The 21,761-nt window shown below is 39.4% G+C and overlaps 1 protein-coding gene across 2 annotated transcripts in view; it reads left to right on the top strand.

The window, feature by feature from the left end:
• Positions 1-11,656, top strand: part of CCDC50 (coiled-coil domain containing 50) — a 68,310-nt gene extending 56,654 nt beyond the window's left edge. For both annotated transcript variants that reach the window (XM_075202289.1, XM_075202290.1), the window contains 3 exons: positions 2,915-2,988; positions 6,158-6,276; positions 7,030-11,656. In XM_075202289.1, the coding sequence (XP_075058390.1) occupies positions 2,915-2,988; positions 6,158-6,276; positions 7,030-7,049 (213 nt within the window). In that variant the 3' untranslated portion in view covers positions 7,050-11,656. The remainder of the gene's footprint in view (positions 1-2,914; positions 2,989-6,157; positions 6,277-7,029) is intronic.
• Positions 11,657-21,761: the final 10,105 nt, after the last annotated feature.

The following is a 21,761-nucleotide window of genomic DNA, read 5'->3' as shown; positions in this document are numbered from 1 at the left end:
TCTTTCAGGAGCGGTGGCTCAGGTCCACCACAGATGCCTGGGTGAAAGTTATAGAGTCCAGGGGATACATCTTGGACCTAGTGGGGGCACCTCCACGGCATTTCATTACTACACCTTTTCCCAGGGAGTCGGAGAAAAGACAGGCTTTGCAGGGGGAAGTACAGTCACTTCGGGATGCCGTGGTGATTGTTCCAGGCAGAGAGGTCAAGGTTTTTACTCTCACCTTTCTGTGGTGCAAAAACCGGATCGGTCCTTCAGACCCAGCTTTCGAATGGAGTCCATCAGATTTGTGATGAATTTCATGAAGAAAGGAGAGAGAGTACTTGGCATCCTTGGATATCAGGGATGCTTACCTACACATTCCGATATGGACAGGTCATCAAAGTCTCTTGCGGTTTGCGGTGGGTCTGGAGCATTTTCAGTTCAGGGGTCTCCCATTCGGTTTGGCCACCGCAACGCGAGTGTTCACAAAGGTGATGGCTATAATGACAGCTCATCTACATTTACAGGGGGTGACTATTTTACCTTACGTAGAGGACCTGCTGATCAAGGCGGAGTCGGTACCTCCGCTTCAGTCACATCTGCAGATGACTAGGGACATTCTGCAGGAACACGGATGGGTGATCAACTGCATAAAATCCAGTTGAATACCAACCCAACGTATGGTGTTTCTGGGATTGTTCGACACAAATTGTCAGAGGGTTTTCTCCCTTCAGACACAGTGCGGAAGATTCAGCGTCAGGTGAAAGATCTTTTATCTCTAAATCGCGTCTCAGTACCTCAGTGTATTAAACTACTGGGTCGCATGGTTTCCTTGTTCCAGGCTCTGCAGTTTGCACGTTTTCATTCGCACAAGCTCCAGCTGGAGATTCTGGCAAAGTGGTCAAGGTTAGATCCCTGCTTAGAAAGGCAGGTCTTTCGGTTGTCGCAGACAAAACGCCTGTGTCTCACAAGGGTGTCCTTTCTCAGTGTAGGAATGGATCGTGGTAACGACGGATGCCAGCTTGTTGGGGTGGGGTGCAGTCACTCCTTACCACAGATTGCAAAAGGACTTGGATGCCAGAGGAAGCACGGTTGCCCATAAATGGTCTGGAATTAGGGGCAATATTCAATGCTCAAGTTCAAGCACAGTCCTTTCTGGCACATCAGCCAATCCGAATACAGTTGGACAATGTTGCGGCGGTAGCTTACAGAAATCATCAAGGAGGACCAGGGATTCCTCTTGCCAATAAGGAAGTGTCAAAGATCATGAAATGGGCAGAACAACAGATTCCTGCAATTTCAGCAGTGTTCATTCCTTGGGTGGACAACTGGGAGGCCGACTTCTTAAGTCGGCATGCTCTTCACCCAGGCGAATGGTCGCTCCGTCCGGTGGTGTTTTCTCAAATAGTCCTCAGGTGGGGTCGGCCAGAATTAGACATAATCAACGCGGCACAACCGCAAGATAAGAGAGGTATTGTGCCAGGTCAAGAGAACCTCAGATGTTCTTAGTGGACACTATGACGGTACGCTCCCCCCTGGCACTAGCTTCAATGATAAAAGGTGTTAACCTTTCTGGGCTGATTGACGTGCAGGCTGCATGAATCAGTCCAGATTGGTTAAAGGGGCAGGAGGCCGGATTACTTGCTACCAAGCTAAGTCTCCTAAACTGTATATAAAGAGCACTGGTTTACACTGAAACGTATTATTATTCCATCTTACCTTCTGATCACTGGTACCATAAACCATTGTGAACTGTCTTTTTATTAGGACACTTGAGCTTAAAAAACTTAATTTGCTTGAAGAGGCTGCTTGACTGCTACTTTCCTGCTGTAATTCCTGTGACCTGCAGATTAGACCCAACTGTAATCCGTTATCTGGCTGTTCTGAGGTTTGGACCCAGCTTCTAGTACCACCGCTCTGCCTGCTACCCAGCAGCTCTGGCCAGCGTGTTAGGACAGGGGAAACCATCCACAACTACCCTGATGTATAGGAAGAGGACAGGGTTACCAGCCCAGAAGGATGCGGTTCTGGATGTCGCTAAGGAGTCCAGTGGTGGCAGCAGCTTAACCCCCTTCTACTGCGGTTAGTTGGGCGCATTTGGGAGAAAATAAGGGGGTGATAGCAAGGCAAGCACAACCGGTCCCCAACAACACAACAGACGGTGGCGGTCCATCTGCTCACAGACTCAAAATACAGAGATGAAGAGGAGGAGCTGGCTTATATACTCTCTCTGATGGTACATTTTGTTTGATCTCTTGGTCACTAGCTAACTAAAAAGGAAGCTAAACCCATAGTAAAGGTATTAACAGTAAAGTAATCCATATTTTGATGAGATTATAAAGGGTATGAGATGGTGCATTTATAGGAGCGTTCCCTGCTTTTCGCAGAAGGTCGTACAGCGTGTTTCTTCCCTCAAAAGGTCTTGATTTTCCACTGAAGCAGAGTTGCTGGGTTTGATCTTATATTTTTAATGGGATGTTTTTTGCACCTTCTAATTGCAATGCTGTGCGAAATTTCTAGTCAATCTTCAACCTATGTAAGAAAAACCTTCAAGTACAAGTGGCACATATAATAAATACAGGACTGATGTCCCCTGATTCATTATTATGAGAAAAATGAAAACATTAAAATAAATTAATTCTGTGGTCCTCCAGTGTTTGTAGGTTATACTTTGAAGTGACATTTATTTATACTATGCGCTTTTTTGGGTGTAGCTGTAAGGCTACAGGTAGATTTATTTTACTGGGGCAGTTTCAAGACACTAGCCAAAGAAGTAGTTGCACTTGTGCGCTTAAAGAGGCATTTGTTTGTGCTTTTAAGTGTGTGTTGAATTTTTAGGTACTCTGTTTATTGACTTTTATTGTGTTCTGTTTTGTACTTGCTCTTTTGTTTTGGAAAAAAAACAAAAAAACTATCGTCTTTTAATATTTAGGTAAACACACATGAACATGTTCGGCCACGATCGAGGGATGATCAGCACCGCACCAGAAGTGATAAGCCATACAGGTATTTATAAGACCACACTTTCATGATTATAATGATAATTTGTAGAAACATAGCAAAGTTTTTACCAAAATGTATAGTGAAAACTTGAATTTTCATTTTTCTCAGCTTTTTTTTTTTTTGTGTGAAGTGCACATTAATAAGTGTGTTCCACACTAGAATTTGGATGGGTATGTCACAGAGGATAGTGTTTCTTTTGAATGGATGTGCTAAATAGCGAGTGGCTGAGGAAGTTACATATACACCAAGCATTCCACTATTTACACCACTATTTGAAGTCCCTCTTTCTACTCCTTACTGACTAGTGTTAACCAACATTTTATCACCTTAGGTTCTATTATCCGCAATGGATTTAAAAAAAAAAAGATATTTTACATAAATGTAACCACCAGTGGATTCTCCCTATTTTTTTACATTTACTTTTGTTCTTAATTTATTTATATTCCGATAGAGGTGCACTTCCCTGTACAAATTGTCATAATTGCAAAGAAAAAAAATATTGCACATTCCCTCTGTTTGTTCTTATATCTTTTTTTTGGATGTCTATAATCTCCAAGTATATCTTTCCCTCAATCACGAATTAATTGCATAATTTTGTAAATGTCCCATATGTTTCTCATTCTGATATTCTGGATCTATGTGTGCCCACTTATTATTGCTGCTTCATATGATCATACTCGCAGAGTACTTTTTTCTCACTTGCACTGAGTGGGGTACGGCATATCAGTGCCGAGTACCCTGACAAGACTTACCCCGGCATGAGGACTCCGAAGGGCTCCTTACTGACCATCAGCGATGACGACTCCTCTTCAAAGCGACTTCACCTAATCACGATCAAGTAAGAAGCCCGCTCCACTTCATGACGTCATTCACCATGGTGACTGTATTATCTATGTTGTTAAGGGGGTAATGTAAATATGTGCCCATGTAAAAGGCTTTGTAAACTTCTTACTTGATCGTGATTGGGTGAAGTCGCTTTGAAGAGGATTCGTCATCACTGATGGTCGGTAAGGAGCCCTTCGGAGTCTTGTCAGGGTAGTCGGCATCGATATGCTGACTAGCACCGCTTGCATTATCATTGTTTCAATAGATAATATAGGAAAACAAATGAATTTGCATTTAAATCTCCCTTCTAATAAATACTGGAGGAGGGTGAAAGAAAAGTCGATCATAAGTGATTATCATATGGCAACCAGAGAAGAAATAATATGATAAATGATCAAATAAGTCACCAAATATGTTTGAGAACATTAAGGTATCAAAATATATTAGTGATTGTTGTAACATTGAAATATCTTCCCATTTAACCCCACAGAAGTTGGCAAACAAAAGCTAGATCAATAAAGGATCTAAACCTTGAAACTATATGTGATTGGTGGAAAGATATTACACCACCTAGTTCTACTAAATTTGAAAAGTTTTTAAAAGAAATCTGAAATACACTAACTAATGTACTGACAATTTAAGGGGTAAAATTTCTTAATCCCCCTGTTTTAAGCTTCAACGCACTTTCTATTGCTGCTTATCTTATTATTTTATTAATATTTTATTTGGGAGAAAAAAATTAACATGAGTCTGACAAAAAAAAATCTTTTAGTGGATAGAAATAAAGATACGATTTTGTTTCAACTCTATTATTTGTGAAAGGAAACGAATGAAAACCTCAAAACTATGATTTTTAATCAATAATCCCTTGTTTAGAATACCAGAATGAGTTGACAGTGCCTCCAATACAGAACTCTTTATCTTGGCAGGCAACCAGTGTTGTCAACACACCAAATGTCAGTATGTTTTGAATAGATAAAGTCTGAGGGTCGTTGGTAAGGCTGGGTCCACACTACAGGTTTTTCACCCAATTATCACGCTAATCACGCAGTAAACGACCGTTGGGTCTGATATCACTTTGTGTATGATCCAAAGATCATATTTTATTGTTCCAAAGCACATCTCTATAACTAATCTCTATAAACAATGGAACGATGTCAAGCAAATCCAGAAGTATGCATGCACTCATGACCAGCACTGTAGGCAGATCTCCACAGAGTCACAATCTTTTCAGCCGATAGTTATGACAGATGAAGAGCACAGATATGAAGGTAAATCGTGTAAACCATGTATAGTGTGTACACATCTATAGGCATGCTGATTGGGACTTTCAGTCATTAGTACAATTATTAACGATATTGCATCAGAAGAAATTTTCTGTAATGTGTACCCAGCCTAACACTGATTGAGATTTACACCACGCACTAATTAAAAGGCTCCTCACCTAGTGGCTCCAAATGTCATCAGTTGGGATTAGCCAATGCTGTTTATACGTGTTTACAAGTAGACAGGTTAGTGATTGCTATGCCTGACACCAGGAGCTGCATAAAAGTAACCTTGCTAATTCTAAAACATAAGTGAAACCCACCTTAAAAACCACAATGATTTCTCACAATTGATATGCAGATCCACCATGAACTTTCTGACAGGTAGATGACATTTAGACTACTTTAATTTGTAGTGAAAAATGTTTTTTTAAACCAAAAAGAACAACCCTGAAAAAAGGAGCAAACTTGGGTAAACGTTATAATTATATAACAATGTAAGAAAACACCATATACTGCAAGACGTATTTGTAAGGAAATTTTAACCGCATGTTGTGGGTACAGGAAAAAAAACACCTACAACTATCAGAATGCAAAAAAGGCTAATGACAAAAATAGTCTATAAAGTGATAACTGCATGACACATTTTTAAAATGACTGTGTAAAGAATAAAATATTTATATTATTCATTAATCAGTGAATGTGATAAATGAAATACTAAATTATGAATTTTGATATATACAGTAATAAATAAAACTAAAACCATTCATGTATAATCAGTATATTGAAGCAATTATGAGAATGACAAGAATATAAAGTTTATCACGAATATGAGAAGTCTGACTGAAGAATGAACACATTCTTATGTTCTTTATGTGACTGGCCAATCTAAAATGCTGGTGTCCTCTACTGTAGGATAAAGGTGTAATTGATACATATTTTAGTTAAAGTTTTACAATATGAAATTATTTGTTTCTTATATTATGGTGACAGGGTTTTTCCTGCTGCTTTGGCCATTAGTGTTAGACAATGACATGTTTCTGGGGACAAACTCAGTCTGTAAATTGTTCTTTGTTGTACAGGCCTCTTCCTCCCCCGCCAGATGAAGATCTTGATGATGATGATTATGTTAATGATTACACAAACCGTATCTCTCATAACTCCCCACGATCCAGTTCAAAGCCTCAGTCCTCTCATAAAGGTATGTAAACAAAATGAATATGTGATTAGACAGATCCAACAAACACCAGGACGTACACTTATTGTTATAACTTTGTGTTTTTATTCCATAATGCATGTAAAGGGCAATTTGAATCCTTTATTTACTGCTTGCACTGCGTAAAGATTCTTAGAACAATAGAAATATTGGGGAAAATTAACTAAGGAGTAGTTTAATATGTGATTTGGAAATTCCACACATATGATGCGGTTTTCAGAGACAAACTGCAGGATTTATCATTTTTAGAGTAGAAACTTAAACTACATTCGATGTGTGATGTTAACTGTGGGGATGTTTTTCTATATGTATTGCCTGCTTTTCTCTTATTTTTAATGCCCATTGAATAAATTATAAAGAAAGCACTTCCTGCACCTACTCCCGCAGAATAAATTAATTCTGGTACTGTTCAACATTAGAAAGTTATTCCTGGCAAAATCTACGTGGTTAAATGCAAATCCTGTTATAAAAACCATAGCCGGTAGGTAATAGGCGCATCTGAACATGAGGCGATGTTCGGCGGCACCTCGCTCCGAATTGAATCTGGTCATAACTGTTGGCATGTGGTTATTATTTATGCATATCTGTGAGACAGATGTCGAAAAACGACGGCACCTAACAAGATGCATGGTAAAGTAGTAGTGGTCCGCAATCTACCAAGACTTTCCACATGAATATATACAATGTATAAACTGTCAAATCTACTGCTAATACCACTTTGTGTTCTTCTCTTTCTAGGCTCCTATTACAGACAATGAGAGATGGATCCATATTGCCAATGATGCTCACAATCTTAAAGGAAAGCTCAAGAAAATGTGTGTGTGTTCTCTTGTCCTTGATTGAAGCGTCAAGGCATTGTCCCCTCCCAATGACCTGTCAGTCCTTTGTCTCCCCCACAAGTGACAAACCGTGTGCAGCATTATCTGGTGCTGAGCAGCTGGCCAAGTTGATATTGCACAAACATTTCTACAATATGTTCAATGTATACTAGTCAGCAAGGCAACATAGGTACAATTAGCATTTAGTTACAACAGTTATGCAAACATTAAAGTGACTCTGGTAGTATTAATACAAATAATATATATCGGAACAAAGGTTTAGTTTCCACAACTATTACCTAATGGCATTTATAACACTGATATGATCGGATCAATGTTGTTGGCATTTTACAAAGCAACGTACTATATAAATAAATTAGATCTCTAGATGCAGATTTTTTACACCTATCACGTAGTGAAAAGCTCATTGGACATGTCACCTGACAGAGTAGAGGTAGCCTTTTTGTGGAATAAATGAATATTTATGAGGATGCAGCTTATAGATTGACTAGTATCTAGTGATATCACTGAGGTACAAACAGCTTTTCATTATTGCATTTATTTCCACACAAACATGTCCTTATTAGCCATCTTATGGGGATAAGTGCTTATGTCACTCGAGTCAAAGATTCTGATATCTGTAATATATAGTATGTTAGCACATAGGAAATATACTTGCTGCTTGGTTCCACAGTTGCTGCTTAGAATTAAGTGTAATCTAAACATGCTTGTGTACAGCAGAAATGACCAAACATTTGTTTCTCCAGGTGTTGCTGAACTACTTTTTCCATAATGCTCAGCCAACTAGTGAATTGACATTGTGAGAAGTGTGACCAGTCACTTGTCTTGGTTTAGCACAAAACTAGTGGTTTGCTTACAGTCATAAAGAATTGTCATTTGTGTCTCCTCAGGAAACAGCTGTCACACCCAGCCAATGCTGTATTATGTTTGTCATTGAATGTCACCTTTTCATAAACCAATATCCAGTGTTATGATTAAAAACTGCACAATGTATGTACAGGTAATGAAATATAACAAAGTGCCATTTTTTTTTAATCTTCATTTTGTACACTCTTAAGTTTATGTATCCTCTGAGCAGCCAGGTTTTATGAATGAAAGCTGCAGAATACCATGTATTTTATATTTTTGATTCATATTTATTGTTACTGTTATATTGTGAGCCAGTCTATTGTCGAGTTTGTTATGTATTTTTAACCAGCATGGCTGTTTAGAGATTTTTGATGAATACTTAGATGCTGCAACATTTTCCCTTTTTATAGTAGATTGCCACAGTCTGCTATGTATGTTAGGGTAATATTTTTTTGTTGGGGGTTGGTGTTTGAACTTATTTTAATGTGTTAATTTTTCACCAGATTACCAATTAAAAATATAATATACCCCTTTATCGGATCTAGTGCCAGACAAGAAGTGTTTTCTTCTGGTGCATTAACGGCCACTATGATTGTGACTATGATGGCACAGTTGTTCTCACTAATATAATGGACGTAGACTTGTTGTTTTTTTTAATGAGCCTATTAATATGATTGACACAATTGTTCGTAATATCCTTGGTACATGATCTCAGGGCATTAAGTGTAACCTGTAATGATGCTGGCAATAGTGTATAAACTTTTGCATTTGGAACAGACTTTATGTAGCGTAACTTTTTATATTTAATGCCAGTACCCTTTTTTAATTTTAATTTATATTGGTTATAGCAATAGGTTTAACTTTGGTGCATTTTCAATTGTGGATTTAGGTAATCTTGCTGCCTACCTTATGACTGCTTAGGAAAATACATTTACCCATTTAAATATCATTTTATAACTGTAATGTGTGGCGAAGTTTTTAATGTGGGCCCACTGTATAAATAATTGCACAGAAGTTCTATAGCTGTAGAAGCTGTAGTAAAATACTGTGAACCGGAGTGACCAGTATTGTTCCTATTTGTCTAAAGGAATTTCGGTTTGTGCCAAAAAATATTTGCACTAAACAGCAGGAATGGAACTTGGACACGGTTCTGTTAGTATGTACAATGTGTTTCAAGACCTGATGATAACCAAGAGCATCTTTTTCAATGATATATCAAATAATTGTAAGGAAATAATTTTTAGTCTGAAAGACAGAATAATATTACTCTGGATGAAACTAACAAGCTATTTAGAGAAAGCAACAGTAATTAAAATAACCAAGAAAATGGATATCGGAGCATGCACAGAGTTCTATCCTTTTATTTCTTGTTCTGTCAGGATATCCTCTTCCAAGTCTTAATATTTATATGATAACATTGTTATTTTGTTTGTTGTAATTAGAGAGCAATCGCACAAGTAGCAGGGTTTTCAGACTCGGAAACCATATACTTCAATCTGTATTAAATAATGACCTTTTTTGCTAAAGAAAGCAAACACAGAATACATTCATGTTTCCTCTCTTACTGTATATCCATCTTTTATGGCAACTTACCCATAAATTGACAGTTAAAGTGTTTACATGTGGCTTTTAAAGAGTATAAATCTGTATATTAAAAATTATACCTTCATTTATAGATATATATATATTTTTAAAGCTGGCAGTCTCTGCTTTAGAAAAGATGCTTACACATTCCCGTCACAGCCCACCTTTCCTTTTTCATGAAAAGTTGATACAGTTTTTGTGTAATTGACAAACCTTTCTCCACTCCTGTACTGGTGAAACCACTGTGTTAGATCCTTGGTTACAGTACTGTTATGCTTTTACTAATGGGTTCATGTGACATTGTTATAATGTTTGGGATTAATTGTATTGGTATCAGAATGTAAAGAGGTTGCTTTAGCGGAGAAGTTTTTGCTATAATACTGGAAACCAGTACAAACCAGTGTTTTATAAAGAGTTCTATAAGCAGGTTATATACCACATCAGGTATGAAAGGTAACGTGAGACCAGGATTAATAATAAACATATGAACATAACCTCAAATTTTACCAGTGGACCTTATTTCAACTCTGTAGCACATGCACAGTGGAATTGTGTTAATTGACCTAAGCCAGTAGTTAACCAGACACACAGCTGGCACCAGCCACAGGGGAAACCATAGAGGAGGCTCCTGTCCACAGACACATTTGGAACCGGAAAAGTTATGTCACGATGGCCCTAATTGTACACAGAAAAATTCTGAAACATAGTGCAGCTTAAATTGACATTAATTCAACATACGTTTTTACATTTAACCACACACTATAAAAAAAAAAAAAAAAACTACCTGCATAAAAACCTTTAAATAGCAGTAACGTAAGATTTATCTGTTACACACACATCATGGTTATCCCTGAGCCTAAGAGCAGTAAATCAGTGCACACAATCACTTCCGAAAAAGAGTAAGCATCATATGCATCTGTGTATAATAGCCTTTGACTCCAAATATCTTATGCAGTTAATGTTTGAGTATGTTTGTCATCATGGATTGGAATTGTTGAGTATTTCAGTGCTTTCTTTTTTTATTCTTTTGTGTTGGGACATTTTGTTGGTCAAGTTTGTTCAGCTTCTGCTTACTGTATTCGGTAAGAAATGTTGTTGACCATTTTTAGTTCCTATACTTTAAGAGAAGAATGACAATCAGCCAGGAATATTGTTTTTTTCCGTTCATCTAGTGCTGGTAGGATACAGTAACTAGGAGAACTGCCCACAAACTCCTAAATTCTACCTTTCCTTATCTGTGAATATACACTTCACATATTTATCTGCTAGATTTTAAAGAATAACTAATATCATATACATACGCGTTGAGACCCATGGTATAAGATAGACTGGTGACTGCCAAATGTCCAATAGGGATTTTAATATACATATCTATTGAAAAACAATACAGTATATTTGGGGTACAGCATAACCATTTATATGTATTCCATTTATTTTACATACCTTATAATCTGCTTCGAAATATCTATTTAGCAATAAATAATACTGTATGCTTCTACAGAAGTGTAACAATTTATCTGGATTTTAAATATATTTTCTTGTCCTATATTTTTATTCTGTTTTTGTTACATACAGGTTTTGAATGTTTCATGTGCCATTTTATATGCAAATTTGAAGCTTGAGGATATATTGACTTATGCTATACTTTTCTGGCATGGGTTTACAATCAGATTAACTAGGTGACTTTTCTTTTTGTGAAAGATACATCCATATCTAAAATACATGAATACAATTATTTAGTTGGAAGATTTTATTTAGATATCTAGAACGCTAGACAATTGTCCTGTTGTAGAAGATTGTATCATAGACAAATTCCATAAAGCACTAATAGAGACTTCATGCACGGTTGGTGAATTCAGGTAGTTGGATGCATATCCGTTCCTTTAACTATCAAATGCACACTTCCAATAATTCATCTATGCAATTATTTTCTGACTGTTCATGCTATATGTGACAGGTTTTGATATGTCAAAATATTTTTTAACCAAAGCATCATGTACTGAATGTATTCATTTACTTCTTTTGAACTCATGAATGCTTATTGAATGTTATATGTAGCTTGTCTTGTTCAATAAATTTTATTGGTTACACAATTTTTGTTCCTTTTGCAAGCTTCACTATTACAGTTCACGTGCAAATGGAGAATATCGCTCATTAAAAAACATGTACAGGTTTGTGAGTGCTTTTAATTTATCAAATTAAGTTTCTACCAAGTCATGTAGATTTCTTAAAAGTTTTTACACACTGGTTTTCATGGCCTCAATTTTCTAGATTAAATGGCTGTTGATCCGTGCACTTCCAAATGCCAACAGAGCTCAGAAAGTTACAAAAATCTGCAGCAATTTATGGCCACCTGGTGGTGACAGAGACCAAGTCTGTTCAATATATGTCAAACATATAACATAGTCCTTGATGAAAACAAAATGTGAAATTGCGCCCAGGAATATTTTAGAATTGTTCAAATCCTACACTTTGAATACTCCCTCCCCCTCCATTCCTGAAATCCTGTAAAAAGTAAAAATGTCATAGCTTATTGCTTTACCTAAGTACATGCGTAAATCCTTATTTATAATAAATACTAATGAAATTTTTACTAATGTAGCTATGGTAAATTTATACAAAGCAACTAATGGACCAATGATTTGGAAACATATTTTATGTACATATGCATTTTAATTAGATGTTTTTAACATTCTTTTAGCTGTGCACACATTCACTACCAACTTCTTTGTGGTTCTTTGGTAATATGAAATCCTCAATGTTTGTGGGAAAAGGTGCTGTAGGTAACTGCAGGACAGATGTGTAATATACAGGAAAACCAGACACCCAGATAAAGTCCCTGCTCCATGACCACAGCAGGGAGCCTGTCAATAGTCCTGCTGTCATTCGGAGGCAAGGAGAAGTTTTACTGCCCTGAAGAGGAATAGCATGATTTTTTTTCATTAGTAAGTTAATATTGTAACACTACGTATCAGCAATAGTATGTGATACTACCTGTGTAAATAAGGAGGTGAGCCTCATATTCCTTCCTATTCCTTGTGATTCACACGTTGGCCGGCTTCTTGATAGTAGCAGACTCGTGATCCTTTGTGGTGCTGTGAGGGATCACGAGTCTGCTACTATCAAGAAGCCTGGCAAGTTTGCCCTGAATCTTTAGCGCTGGATCAACCTTATTCAAACATGCCTATTTCTATAATGGGTCTGGACAGCCTGTAAGGTCTTCAGCAGCTCACCTCTGTACATATACCTATACCGATTGTTTACTGTGCGCACATATTTGTATGTGTCTTAACACTAGGTATAGCTGCTGTGAATAGAAAAGGGATGTTGAAAGAGGAAGGGGGTCATGCCCTATTGGCTCATCCTCCCTACTCTGCCAAGACCTGCGGAAAGGAAGAAATACTCGCCGCTGGAACGCTGGATCAGTGATTAGCTCCTCTTCTGTTATTTCTTTGCCCTCTTCATGGGCACAGCAGCCAGAGCCATCTTTGGTCCCTCCGGGGTCACAGAGGCAGCCTCCGGATCCATGTTCGCTCTCTTCACGGGCACAGGATCCAGAGTCAGGGGGCACATCTCTACAGTCCAGCCAGCAAGGTAACAGACAGGTGCAGCTTGAGCAGTATAGCCCTTAGTACAGCAACACAGTGGAGACAGGTGCAGCGTGAACGCTCCAGCCAGCAAGGTAACTGAGACAGGTGCAGCTTGAGCGGTATATCCGGTAGTACAGCAACACAGCGGAGACAGGTGCAGCGTGAACAGTCCAGCCAGCAAGGTAACGAGGACAACCAGGCACTAAGGATCCAAGTAAACGTATAGAAGACAGACAGAGTCTAATCAGGCAGGTAACTTGATTGACAGGCACTGAGGAGAAGTGGGAGGTGTCTTTTCAAGTTTGGAGCCAGAACAGAGAACCAATGGGAAACATACAGAGGACACAAAGGCTTAGGGTCTGCGCATGCGCAGAGCCAAAGCCAGGACACCAGCAGCTGAAGTATACTTCAATGGGGAACAGGTGAGCGTCTTGATCCTCGGTTGTGGAAGCCGAATGAGCGCCATGTGACATGCTGTTTTAACAAACTGCCCTTTTGTAAATCTACTCCACTGTTTCATAGACATTAATGGGTTATTCCACAAGAAAATTGATTGAGGTCACAAAGGATTCATATTTTATTTATTAAATGACCAAAGCAAAAATCATACCTAATAAATTTGTTTGAGACATTCACCCCTATAACCACAAAAGGTGAATTTCATTGAAACAGAATAGATCAGTGTCGTACTGGGACATGAAGGGCCCACTGGGGGAAAGCAATAATAAGGGCTAAAGGGCATGGCGAGTCATGAGAGAGACGTGGCCAGCCACTAGAATGGGGGAAAGAAAAGAAGAATCACTGACCCTTTTCTTTTGGCACAGTATTAGTGGCTGTCCTGCTCTCTCAGCGTTCTTGAGGCTTTCATTCCCTGCTGCTGGTGTCATAAGCTCAGTAGCTGTTTGTATGGATTCTGGAAAGTTGGGGTCCTGTTTAGGAGAAAAGGATGGAAAGTCTAGCAATGAGTGATCCCTCTAGCCCTCCCGCCCCAAAACTAACACTGCAGCAAAGAGGTGCAAGTTAGCAATATATGACTGTGATTACAATTTATGTCCACTGAATGATTAATCCAATCTATTCTCGTTATAACATGATCAATAAAGCACAGCAGTTTTATGGCTTACCTAGTGCAGACATCATTTTCATGCTTTTCACAATACCATTCCCCACGCTGATACCACTGCAATGAAGTGTGAGTGCACAACAATCACTTGCAACTGAATTTTACTACTGCCATGTATCACGGTGGTGAGCTATCTTGTGGAATTTGCCTTTTCTCCCACAGTTCGCTGGGACAGGCTGACCCTGAACCCCCCACCCCAATAATAGTGTAGCTCTGCCATGCAGAGCACCAGTGAACAGGATACCTCCCAACTTCCCCACTGATCGGGACAAAGCTGTCCCAATCGGGATGGTGGGACAGAGCTCTCAAATCAGGACTGTCCTCCCAAAATTGGGATGTAGGGTCACAATCTATGCCAGTGTGTGAAAACTTTCGATGACACTCTTATGCTACAGCATGAAAGTGTTTACATTTCTGAACCAGGGGAAGTGTGATTTGTAGCTGTTTGAAGCTTAAGTGATTGATCATCCCATAGTAATCTATAATACTATTTATTGTAAACAATGCAGAGTACTTTTACTGCTAGAAAATATCTTCTCTACATGAATTGGTTTATCATGTAATTAAAGTCTGCTGAAGAAGCACTTTATACGTTAACAATAAAAAAGGAACACAGACACATGATTTACATTATCCTGCAGTAGACCTGCTAACCCAATCTGATGTAATGTGTGTACTAATAAATAAATAAAAGTTTGCCAATACTTTGAATTTAATTTAAAACGCAACAAAAAAAAAAAAAAATGGCTTTGTTGCATTTTATAATCACACACACCAAATCTTTTGATTTGGAGTGTGATTATAAAATGCAACAAAGCCAATTTTTTTTTTTATGTTGCAAATCAATGGGACACACATTAGGTTGTCTATCTTGTATTACATACAGTGGCCTCCAAACAACATTGGCAGCATGCAAATATGTTTAAACTGCTTTAATAAAAACCATAAAGTATAGCTTTGTAAAGATTCATTATCTTGTAAAGCATTCATAACATATCTGACCCATACTTGCCAACTCTCCCGGAATGTCCGGGAGACTCCCGCATTTTGCGAGAGTCTCACGGACTTCCGGGAGAGTGTGGCAATCTCCCGGATCTGCCCACTTCACTAGGAAGTGGGCAGATCCAGGACAACTAGCCAATGCTGTTCAGCACCCGGGCCGCTCAGTCTAGCGGCTGTTCGGGCCGGCCGCCTCCCCCTGTCCCCCACTGTGGATGCAATTTTTTTTTATATTACAGGCGGCGGCGTCAGCATCACATGACACGCGATGCGGCCGCGTCATAAAGATGTGCGCCCCCCGGGCTGATATCTCCCAGCCCGCGCCTGCTAGTGCAGGTACTAACAATTTTGTGGTGAACCTCCAATTTTGCCAGTATCAGCTTAGGCTGGCAGCGCTAGGGCTGGTTATGTTTTTTGTGGGCTGGGATCACTTTTTTTTGTTTGTTTTTTTCATTATAATTTTTTGTTTTATTATTTACTTCCTTCTTTCCTAAGCACACATCAAGGTCCATGCCGATGATGACCATCATCATCAGCACAGATCTTGCCCCAGGCGAAAATGATCGTAACAGATAGACCTCTAGGAGGTGAATCTGTGACTACTTCCTTCTCAACATGTTAAGTAACAAGCATTAGCATGCCTTTGCTGTACTATGCCTGCCCACCCATTCTAAGCGTAGGGTGGTGTAACCGGGAGATACGTCTCCATCTGCTCTCAAATCTTTCTACCGAGCAAGTAAGTAAAAGTGCATTTTGCACTTACGAATCAGACTGTTCGACTGTACATGGCCCCCCTGAGTCTATAGTGGAGGATCATTTGGTTAACATGCACAACAAAAAAATATTAAAATAGGCATAAAAAAACCCAAAATAAAAAGCAGTTCTTTTAATACTAAATGTTTCCAAAAACATAATCCTTTTTTTGTCATTCTAAAATAATATCCATGACTATATACCAAAATGTCCAAACATAAGCAACATTCCATTCCTTGTTTACCGGAAAGAAAACAAATCGTTTTCTTGCTAATATAAATAAATTTAGCTTCATAATGGTGGTTTCTGAATTTCTGGTGTAATAAATGTAATTTGATAAAGCCATCAATTTATTGGAAATAATATGCCTTTACAAAGAGTATACATATTAAAGCGCAGCTGTAACTGTGCAACCCGTAGAGGTGGGTGTTGAGTGGATTGTACCTGGTCCTTGGATGCTCTTCTTTCTGTCACGGCATGGTAGTGGGACAGAGAAACCTCGAGTACCCAATACAATGAGGACACCAAATGAATAAAGTGTCATCAGATTTATTACGCAGGAACAATATGTCACTAAGAATCTGTCTGCACATAGTGATTAGCAAAATGATATGGTGTTCACAGGCCTGAGCTAATAGAGGCAGCGTCGGACTGGCCTGCCGGGGAGCTGTGGGATCCATCGGTAGGGCCTGTGGCTGGTTAGCCATGCACCTGCCCAGGTCCGTTGTTCAGAGTGACAGCCAGGTCACGGTGACACTGACAGCCAAGGTTATTGAAGTGCAGAGAGCCCAGACGCGACTGCGGCTCTCTGCACATGTGCCGTACAGACACAGTAATTGGTAAATGAGTTATGTCACATGACTCGGAAGAATGCAGGAGCCATTGCTGATAAGGTTCGTAAAGTGTGCAGCGCTGCAGCAGCGAGCAGCCTATCATTTTGGGGAAGAGGGGAGAGAAACAAATGTGGCATGAGTGATGATGAAGGGCCAAAGCAGCATGGCACAGGGTGATGAAGGGGGGCCAGGAGAAGGGGGGAGTAAAAGCAGCATGGCACAGGGTGATGAAGGGGGGCAAAAGCAGCATGGAGGGTGCAGCATGGTGATGAAGGGGCACAGTAATGTGTGAGTGATGGCACAGCGGGCTTGTGGCAATGTAATATGTGTGTGCTAGGTGTTGGCTAACTAATAAGTGCTATTTTGTTTGTGGGGTGATGGTGGGGCAATTTAATTTAAGATGGGGTGATTTGGGAGCTATTAATTGAATGTGGGGCTGAGTTTGAGGACCATGAGGTCTATTTATTAATTGTGAATATGAATTATTAAATGACAGTGACAGCTGCGTGAAATAGGTATATTTATTATACGTAAATGCTATTAATTTATTGCTGGGGCTGTCTGGAACGAGGGAAATAGGTTTATTTATTAAATGGGAATACTATTACTTTAATGTTGGGGCTGGGGGTAGGCCTAAGTATTAATTGTGGGTCCTATAGATTTAACGCCAGGGCTGGTTGGAATTTTCTAAATGTACCCATTTTTTTTTCCAAATAGGGCCTCCAACATTCCAGGATCTAGTAGTACTCTAATCCTGGCATGTATGAGGTCCCATAAACTGTCTAAGAACACAGTAATACAGTTCTAGTCCCAATACCATAAAGAACATTCATTTCAAACAATACACCACAAGCAAATGATATCACAGTCAATTCGTTTTAGCGAAGTCCATCCACAACAGATCTAATTAACATATATGTCGCCACTGGCCAGCATTTTTGTAAGTGTAGATATTAGAACAGGACAGACAGGAGACACTTGCAATAATGAGGCTTAGGGCTAGATTTACTAAGCTGCAGGTTTGAAAAAGTGGGGATGTTGCCTATAGCAACCAATCAGAATCTAGCTATCATTTTGTAGAAGGTACTAAATAAATGAAAGCTAGAATCTGGTTGCTATAGGCAACATCTCCACTTTTTCAAACCCGCAGCTTAGTAAATCTAGCCCTTAGTTTTTGTTGAGTGCCCCTGTGAATGATATTAATGGCAGTCTTGTAACCGGTACATTTATCAAAAACAGAATTACTGTCGGTAATCCACTGATTACAGTGTTACATGTTCTTGCAGGAAGAAGTCAGCTGTAATGCTGTTCTGTGACTAGTATATCCAGGTTATGATGGGTTGTGGGATGCTTCAGATACCAGGTTATGATCAGAGTGGACACTGGTGAATAAATCTGTAATTCAGGTATACCTGGGGGTCATGTTGCATGTAGTATTAGGAGGTTGGGTAATGCTTTTCACAGCAAATATCTCTGTAAATTTAGCTCACAACTCTTAAAATGTAGGATATACTGTGAAGTAAGGGAGACTACACAGTCAGTTTGATTACACAGATCTTTTTCTTGTTGTGTAGATAGTTTTTAGCTCCATCTTCACTGTTATTGGTGTCAGCTCTTGTCTTTAGTGACAGCCTCTCTGTAGCTACTATAATGAAGCCTTTGCACATGCAGTATTCTCGCTGGTAACATACCTAAGCCCTATGCAGCAGTCTAGCTCTTGGCAATAACACTTTTCTCCCTTTCCTCCCAACGACATCCAGAAAAAGGTGTCTTTTCATAATGTCTTTTTAGCACTCACTCTCTGAGGCTCCTCCTCTTAACAGTCTCTAAAAAAAAAAAAAACATGGAACTTTCCAGCAGCCTCATAACCTAGTGACCCACACTTTCTGGTTATCACCTAACCCAAAAAAGAGGCCCTTAGTTTGTAGGCTATTCTCAATATTCATGAGAATGCAACCTATCAATTCACTAGAAACTAGTGCTTTAGCGCTGAGGGTCTTATCAAATCACTTGTTAGAGAACTGTCATGTATGAGGTATCCATGCTTGTGAATACAATAGCTATCTCATGGATACTTAAAATTAATATTTTATACTCCCTTTGGTCAATTTTGCAATTTAAGCCTCATCTGACCTCGTTATCTCAAAGGGTTGATGATGTTCCTCTTATAATGAAATAAAAAAAAAATAGTATTATAATTTTCTGCAATCAATGCTTTGATTGTCTTTAAACATGTGGTATGCAAGAGAAGCACAAAAAGGTCATTTATTGCAAATATTCTGTCACCAGCGTCCAGTGCAATATGGAAAAGATAACCATTCCATGAGAAATGGTTTGTGCAGCTTCTAGAATCGATTGGGGTATAGATTTTACAAATTTATAAGTGAATAAGTAGCGCAAAATATTAGCAATTAATAATCTTATTTAGTGTGCAGTGGACTAGTTTTAGCACTTGCAGGAAAATAGCCTTAAAGCTCACCAAAATATGGTGTTTGATCACATGAAATGTACATATATTACGGTTATATGCTTAGATGTATTAAAATATGAAGTATATTATCTCCACTGTCTACTGGCTTGGCGAATAGCTGTGTCCAGTGAGCAATTTTTGATTAATTTTGTGCTGCTGCATTCTCATATATATTGGTTTTGCCAACAAAATGACTGACTGCCTGGTGTGAAAACAACTGAAGCATTTAACACTATGAAGTAATGCTAGAGAACATGATTTTTAATATGTAGGTAAGTATACCAGATTAAGGAGACTACAAGTAATTTGTGGATCTGTTTTGGGATGTTTTATTTTATTATAGTTTTTAGGGAGTATTGTTCTGCATTACAGTTATTGATCTGTTCTTTATTTCCTCCTAATAATGTTCAGTAAAACACACAGGTGTATTGTATTGTTATCACTTCTCACTCCCGCATTCAAGATCTCTGTTGTGCTGCCCCTCTTCTCCCTTGTTCTATTAGGCTTTCCTCTACCCTGCAAATATTTAAGCAATCCTTCATAACCCACCTGTACAGGAAAGCCTACCCTTCCTGTGCCTAACTTGCTCTGTCCCATCCTCAACTCGTCTTTTCATGACCTTCTTCACTTTTCATAGTTCCCTCACCCTGTCTATGCTTGTTGTGTTTCCTGTTTAGTCTGCTCCATACCTTAGATTGTAAGCTTCCACAAACAGAGCCCTTTTATGTTTGTGTCCTCCTCCTCATGTCACCTCTGCCTTTGGCATCCCAACCTCATTCTCGTGCCTCAACACTAGTCCCCTGCTCTTTGTCTCCTCTCTTCCTCTGCCTTTGCCTTTCCACCATGTGCTCTGATCCTGTTAGCTGCACCCACACTCCTGGGCAAAGGTTCAGCGTGCTGTGGTGTGTTCCCCACCCCTCATCCTTAATTTTCTAGCCTCCTAAAGTATTCTCGTCTTCACTCATATCACTTTGCCAAGCATACCTCTTCTCAACTGAGTCGATAATTTAATTGCACTTTGTTTTTGTTTTGCCCTGTATACCGTGTACTGTCTCATCCTTTGCTCTCTGTATGGGTTGGTTACAATATAACAATGCTCTAAACGCCAACAGTACATACACCAACATACTGACACCAAAGAGCTCATTGCCGACAGTGGTAAGACAGACTGCTTGAAACGGAGACTTAAAGAAATTGCGACCGCTGAAGATACGGTACGCTTCGGGATCACAGTTATATTGACTACCACCATTCTGTATGGCGTTGCAGACATTTTGTGGCCACTTATAAATAAAAGATGATAATAGTAAGAAATGTGGGTTCAGCCACAGTGTTTCTCTATTAAATGCAACCTGAGGTGGACATCTTTCTCACTCTCCTTCCCATCACCCCATCCACAAATGGCGGTGACAGGATTACTCCTGGTGGTAAGGGGGGACTTGCAAGCTTACAGGTTGTTTCCTAGATTCTAGCAATTGTGAAGTTTCAGGTGGGAAGTGGTAACTGAGTGCTTAACGCTCGCCTACAGTAGCTTTACTGACAGCCCAGCCAAAACACCAATCCAATGCTGGAATGGATGCTTGTAGTTATACAAGTAGCAGCATGCCCACACTATTTAGGTCAACTTGTCTGGCTGGGACTTGTAGTTCCACAAAACAAAATGGCGCCCATTTGTTTTTTTATGACTTATATCGCCGTTATTACCCTACACCCACCGTCCTGGGGTGTAGGAAGAGTCCTAGTGCTATCGGCACTGGGCTGGGTGTCCCTAGGGGATGCCCACTTGTTTTTTTTCGGCAGACCCCACTCCCTAGGTAATCCAGCCCAGCGTTGAACAGCCTGCCGTTGGTTAGTCATTATGGCAGGTGGACCCCTGCCGCGTGTCCCCTTGCTATAGTGTCTCAACCCTGGCTGGTTTGCCTAGTGCTGGTGAAAATAGGGAGGACCCCACGCAAATTTTTCCCCAATTTTCACGGAACCAGCAGTGGGCTGGCAGCACTAGGTTTAGGACTAAATAGAGGTGGGACGCCACGCTTTTATTTTTTATTTTTTTACTGTGATCTATATTTAACACTTTTGACAGCTGCAGGAGCCGCAGCTCTATTGCAGAACAGTGTAACAGTGATGTGTTTATACAACACGCATGTTGTGTCTGGCATGTTTGAAAGCAAACTCTCCTGAGTTTGCTTAATCGCAGCTTCATACATTAAAGACTTGTATAGCTTCAGTGGCAATCAGTCTGGAGTTTGATCTCTATCGATTTTGCAAATATCGATTTTGACAGAAGCACAACTTTGGTGATTTTACATGAAATCTCAGCTTCATACATCTGTGAGTTTCAACTCTCCCGAGAAAATCGCTGGATTTGCAAAATCGCACCTTGATACATTTACCCACAGGACTCCAGTATGACAGGCGAAGGGAGTTACT

This window comes from Mixophyes fleayi, chromosome 3 (genome assembly GCF_038048845.1).
Source record: "Mixophyes fleayi isolate aMixFle1 chromosome 3, aMixFle1.hap1, whole genome shotgun sequence".
Classification (NCBI taxonomy): domain Eukaryota; kingdom Metazoa; phylum Chordata; class Amphibia; order Anura; family Limnodynastidae; genus Mixophyes; species Mixophyes fleayi.
This window is presented reverse-complemented; position numbering and strand designations above follow the sequence as displayed.